This window comes from Leiobunum rupestre, chromosome 10, assembly GCF_980474605.1.
Source record: "Leiobunum rupestre chromosome 10, qqLeiRupe1.1.hap1, whole genome shotgun sequence".
In the NCBI taxonomy this organism is placed as follows: Eukaryota; Metazoa; Arthropoda; class Arachnida; order Opiliones; family Sclerosomatidae; genus Leiobunum; species Leiobunum rupestre.
Window position 1 is genome coordinate 10438222 of NC_143393.1, and position 6002 is coordinate 10444223.

Genomic DNA, 6002 nt, shown 5'->3' on the forward strand with positions numbered 1-6002 from the left:
CAATTTAAATTTAAACGAAAAAACCCTTATCGGAAATCTTAACGTCTCTATAAATTATCAGTTTTAAAACCGAGTTTCTTTTTCATTGTCCAAATTTGAAAGTTTTGCGCGGAATCGTTCGTGCAGAACCTCTGATTGTCTCTCTTTTTTTAATACAAAGGCGATATTTTGGTCTATAATTGTCGCTTCTTTTACACCTTAGGAACCTTACTCTTTCCTCCCAGTAATCACGCAAAAGAACCCCCTCGTTATAAGCTTTTTTATTTCGTACGAGAAAGTCTCGAAGGTAACCCTCGGTCCTTTGGGCTTAGGAAAATTGTATTTGATTAACGCCGTCTGCTACTCGTAAATCGCCTATAGAAGCGGGCTACCACCAAATAACGAAGAGCTCTTGGAACTCTGGACGTATGACGTGAGTGGAGGGAAAAGCTCCGGCGTTTCGGTGATGCAACGAAGGAAATCGCCACATATTTAGGCGCGAACCGCTTTAAGCGGACACGAGCTGTCCATCCATCCCCTTCTGTATTTTTATAATCCTCGCTCGAAGATTGCCTAAGCCTTAGCGGACGACGTCTGCTCCCCTGACTCGAAGCGCGCCGTTCCCAGACTAGGTTTAAACAACGGCGCGTCGAGGGCGCGTCCAGGGTGCGTCAAGGCCGCGTCAAGGGCTACGTGCAACCGCACTCTTCGACGATCATCTGCGGCAAGTCCGTCTTGATAATGTTGAGGTTCTTGTCGTAGTAGATGAGAGACATGGACGAGAGTCTGGTGGGGGCGCAACAGGGGACGATGGAGGCGTACGGGTTGCGGTTGCGGTATTCTTCCAGGACGTGGCTGTGGAAGTGTCCCAGCGTGTCCGGAGTGCGTGGTCCGCTGGCGCAGTCACCCATGCAGTAGTTGGCCCAGTAGCCCTTGGGCGCGATGATCCAGTCGTCCCAGTGCAGCTCCTTGAAATTAACGAAGAGGCTCTGTTTGCAGCAACCCGTCGTGTTCTCGTTGCAAGTGACGGTGTGGCGGCGGCTGCGTTTGCGCTCGATCGGCTTGGTCGTGATGACCAGGAATGGACGGAAGTCGGCCGAGTGGGAGCGCTTCTTGTGGCGGTGTTTGTTCCTGGGCTGGTCGGCGAACGAGTGACCGGCCCCGGGGTCGGCGTTGTGGTGGGCGTGCTGGCTGCCGAAAAGCGAGAAGGAGGGACAGCCGCCGCTGCAGTCGATCAACAAAGTCAACTTGGAGGAGGGCTTCTCGGCGTACCATCGACGGACTTCTTCTCGGACGTTGATGGATTTCCAGCCCGTCGTCGACGAGCCGTTCAGCGTCAACTTGCCCACGTACGAAGTCCCGTTCGTTTCCGCGCTCTTGGTGGTCACGCGAAAGACGTACAGCGTCGGCGGCGGCGTTTCTTTTGAGTGGACGTGGGAGCCGCGGTCGTGGCGCAGATGGACCCACAGCGTCGCTTCCTTCACTTCGAACCGGTGAGGGTTGTCGTGCGGCAGATGCAGGTCGATCAGAGTGTGGCCATTCAGGATGGCACCTGCGAGGAATAAAAACACTTTGACATCAGATTCTTCGCCGGAAATTATCTTCCCGTTATACCCTCGAAGCACCGGTAAAGCTGGGAAGATGCCTTTAAAAGTCTGGTTTTCACTAGGGCAAAAACGCCACGACGGCGAAAAATTACCCTTTAGGCCTAATACAATATTTTTGCGTCTACGCTAACCTCCGTGGCATTTTTGCCCTAGTGAAAACCAGCCTCATTACTACCCCTTCCTACAACCCTGGACGTTGCTTCAAACATCGGGTTAATGACCTTTTCAAAAGTTACTCCGTCGGGTACTAATGTCCGTAGCTATTATTTTGGTATTACCAATTATTAAGGAATTGATTGAAATTTACCCTTTTAGTTAATTAAAGAACCCTTGATAAATGATCGTAATTGCCATCTAATATTCGGCACCGTTGCGAAATACTGTCCGTAATTCATTTCGCGCTCCCATCGGAATGGATCTAAAGGGACCATTTTTAAGTTCCTGTTAGCCGAAATAATAGTATACCTTCGAAGGCTGACCCCTTATAACGATCCACTGACAGTCTGAAACGTTATTACCGTAGCGATTCCTTCGCGGATTCTACTTAACTGGTCCGCGGGGCTAGAACGTTCCACGGACTCAATATTAATCGACTTTTCAAGGCGAATTGAAAATTTGGGGAACTTCAGCGAGATAAAATGTAAAAGCTAAAGGGAGGGTCCGGGGAACACCTAGTCTGGCAGATAGAAAACCAGCTTTCTCCGTGTACTAATAAGACCAGACAGCATCGACGGCGGTTTTTCACGTGTCTGTAAGAACGAGGGGCTACTTATATCGGTTTTCCTCAAAAGGGATATTTTGATTCGGGCCTAGGGCGAGACACCCGATCCCCACTGGACGTCTCCAAACCGAATTACGCCTTACAGCCTTCACCTTTTCGTTCGGTCTAAATGCTAGAATCCGTTGACGCTTTATAAAATGACGTTCGATAATTTATAACGCGAAACGAGCCGATAATTTAAGCTGTCACTGTTTAAATTTCGTATCCATCTTTATTTTTGTGCCGCCTGGTGTTAGCACTTCGTTTGTGAAAGTGCCGACAATAAAGAGAGCCATTCAAATTATTATTTTTTTTTGTAAAACTTGGTTCCGACAGAAATCATTAATTTTTTACGGAAAATAATGTTTTTCTAGCGAGCAACTTTGTAGCTAAATTTTTCAACTGATAAGTTTGAGCTTGTTAGCGTCTAGTTTTGTTTTTAGAGATTGCCTGATATCTGGACTTATTAATAAATGCTTAGTAACAAACCCTACGAAAAAAATTATGTATATTCAGTAGAAAATGTTTTAAATTGTGGAAAGGGAGTAAAAAAATGTTTTTAAATATGTAACAAAATCAATTTGTATATTAAAATACCTAAATTATGAAATGGTTTTATAAAAATCGAATAATGTTACTTTTCTAATAAACGTATTGAGAAAATACAGTTCTCCTGTGTTAAATTAATATTGAAATATACAGTATAAAATTCGTATATTGGTCATTTTAATTTTTTTTAAGGGAAATATTTAAACTTTATATTTTTCTGTTTAGAAATTTATAAGAATTGTATCTTTGCAAGCCGCTTTATTTAAAAAGTAGACCTTAAAAAAATCAAAAGTATTTTTTTTTACAAGAACACCTTGGACTAAATTTAAATTTAACATATTTGAATGTTTGAAATAAGGAGAAAATAAAACTGTATCTTTCTTATCTCGGGCAACGCCAGAGATCCAAATCGTGCAACGAATACATTAAAGCTGGTTTCACACTCGACGGAAAATTAGCAGCGTAAAGTTGAACGTTAGCGGTATATCGAATGGGAATCAATTTTCAGCTCGGCGTTTATTATCGTCTTTCCGGCATATTTTCCGTCGAGTGTGAAACCAGCTTTAAGCGTACACGACGAACGTTTTTGCCCTACAAATTAGGCGCACGAATTTAGTAGTGTCACATTGTTTCAAAAATGATAATTTGAATATAAACTCTGGATTTCTAAATGACCTACAATTTTAATCACGTTCATTCGCTATTATTTTTACCTGATTCTAAGCTATCCAACCCTATGACTCCCCCGTTTTCTGTAGTTTAGCGTTTGGATAGTTTTAACTTTACCCATCCCCCTGTAAGCTAAGGTTGGGTTGGAGGGGGGGGGAGTCATTTTATCACGCCACGTATCTGTCAGTTTTATGAGAAAAAAAATGTGAGGGGAATATCCATTGACAATGTTGGATTTTCTCGAGTGTCTTGTCAACTGGGTCATTTGCTTCTAGTTCAAGGCGAAAATTGGAAAACCTTTTTTTACGTGTACGGAATAACCAATACAGGCGGACAATTGAAATTAGCTCTAACCCTGTTAATGAACTTCCCCCGAACATTCACATTTTCCAAAAGCTAAACTATATTTTAAATTTAATTAAAAACTTTCGCTATAAATTTATATCTAAATTTCTCTAGGAACTAATTAATTACGGTTAAAATGTACGAATTTATACATTTAGGAACGATATGTATAATTTAGGCGTACTTTTATAGTTGCTTCCGAATATGCTCGTATTTCGAAGCCGTTTCAAGGAAACTCGCGATTTTAGCATACGCGGACAATTAGCGAGGTTCGTCTCTTCGCATATAAACGACACTTGATTCCGTTTTTATGTTTTCCCCGTTTGACGTCAATCGGGCAATGGTCTCTATTATTATTATTATTAGTAGCATTACGACCTCTTCACACGATTTCTTCCCTTTTCCAGCCGAATTGTTTTACGATAAATTTCTAATAATAATATCAAAAGCGTCCCTTTATCTTAGCCTTCTTTTAGCTATTTATCTTATTTTTATATTAAAATATTTTCGAAAGAAATAACTTATGCAAAAATGAAAATCGACTAAGGTGGATCGTAGAATGATTTACCTGGCTCAGCGAACGCCACGATTTCGGACGTCTTGGCGTAGTAGTCGTCGGCGTCTTCCCGGAAGGTGTCGTCGCCGGCGAACCCGAAATGGTGGTTGGAGCGCGCGTGGTGAGATTGCTGTCGTCCGAGATGCTGGTCGAGCGAGTGCGAGTACGAAGAGGAGGCGAACAGGGAGGCGTGGTCCACGCGTCCGATGGCCAGCGCGGAGTTGTTCAAGAGGACCAGGACGGCGTCCTTGGGCGGCAAAGGACTGGTGATGTTCGGCTTGGCCTGCAAGTTCAATTTGGACAGAATCTGACGTTTGATAGCTTCGCGTTTTAACTTGGCCGCCTCGCGTTGGTCGGCCACGGTCAAGCATCGCGGACACGGGGGGACGGAACCCGCGGCCGCGTCCGGGTTCGTCGTCGTCGGGGGCAAGTCGCTCCCGCCGTTGGGACTGTCCGAGTCGGGGAAGGAGGCGCTGACCACCGCCACTAAAACCGTCAAGAGACAGACTAAGTCGGACAAGGTGGCGTTAAGTCCGCCGTTTCCCGCCGCGGAGGAGCGGCCGTTGGTGGCCGTCCCGACGAAGGACCACCTTCTCTCTCCGGCCGGCATGGCTGGTCAGTCGGGTCTGGGAGCTGGACACGCCGTCCGCGACTGTGTGTCTCTCTCTCCCAAACACTCTTGGCCGCGATTCGGCGGCACACTTTGGAGTCGTGGCGGCGCGCGCCTTCGGACTGTAAGCTCTCTTCGCGGCGCACGGCTGATCTTAAAAGGAGCCTCGCTTACTTTACTCTCGCTCTCTTATTACGTTACGCGCCAAAGAGAGACAGAACTCCCCCGTTTCTCTCCAGATACTTCCCTCCCTCGAAGACGTCTCGATAGTCCCGGGGGGGGGGGACAATCGGATTAATATCCAGGATTCCCCACTCTCCGGCTGAGAGGGGATGGGAGCTCTGGCTGCCGGTTCTAGCTAGACAATTATTATTAATCGTTTATTAAAAGCCATCCCCCACCTACCCTGAAACACACCCCCCATTTATCTTTTCAACTTTTCGTACAACTAGCTTCCGCGATTGACATATTTGTATTCAACGTATTTTTATTACCTTACGCATTTTGCAAGAATAGATTCATTTATAGTTAGGGATAATAACTATTTTGAGCCGACCGGTGAGTGTCACAGTCGGGGGGGGGGGGGGGTATGGAAAACGTCACCAACGTCAGTTGTAGGGAACCAATAAGAAATGGGAATGATTTGATTTCCTTTAGGGGGAGGGAGGTTACTGTCAGAGCTTGGGGTGACATCCTCCCGAAAGTAGAGATAACATACATTCTTCTTATTGAAGTAATGATTTTTGCAGTTTGAGTCCTTGGCGCTCTTCGGTCTGTCTTGTTTAAAAAAACTTCAACTTCCGTTTTCGGTGTTGGAATGAAGTCATTTGGTGTTTGGAGCACGTCTGAATTTATCTTAAGGCATAATTTCTAAACGGATGCCGATATTTTTGGTAGAATACTTAATATTTTATCAAGTCGATAAAT

The 6002-nt window shown here is 45.0% G+C and overlaps 1 protein-coding gene across 1 annotated transcript; it reads right to left on the minus strand.

Annotated features, from left to right (window-relative positions):
- Window positions 1–632: 632 nt before the first annotated feature.
- On the minus strand, window positions 633–5075 carry Actbeta (inhibin subunit beta). The gene is made up of 2 exons (XM_090161643.1): window positions 4478–5075; window positions 633–1531 (listed from the first exon to the last, which is right to left on the minus strand). The coding sequence occupies exons 1-2, from the start codon at window positions 5073–5075 to the stop codon at window positions 669–671; spliced, it is 1461 nt and encodes a 486-aa protein (XP_090017769.1). The 3' UTR covers window positions 633–668.
- Window positions 5076–6002: the final 927 nt, after the last annotated feature.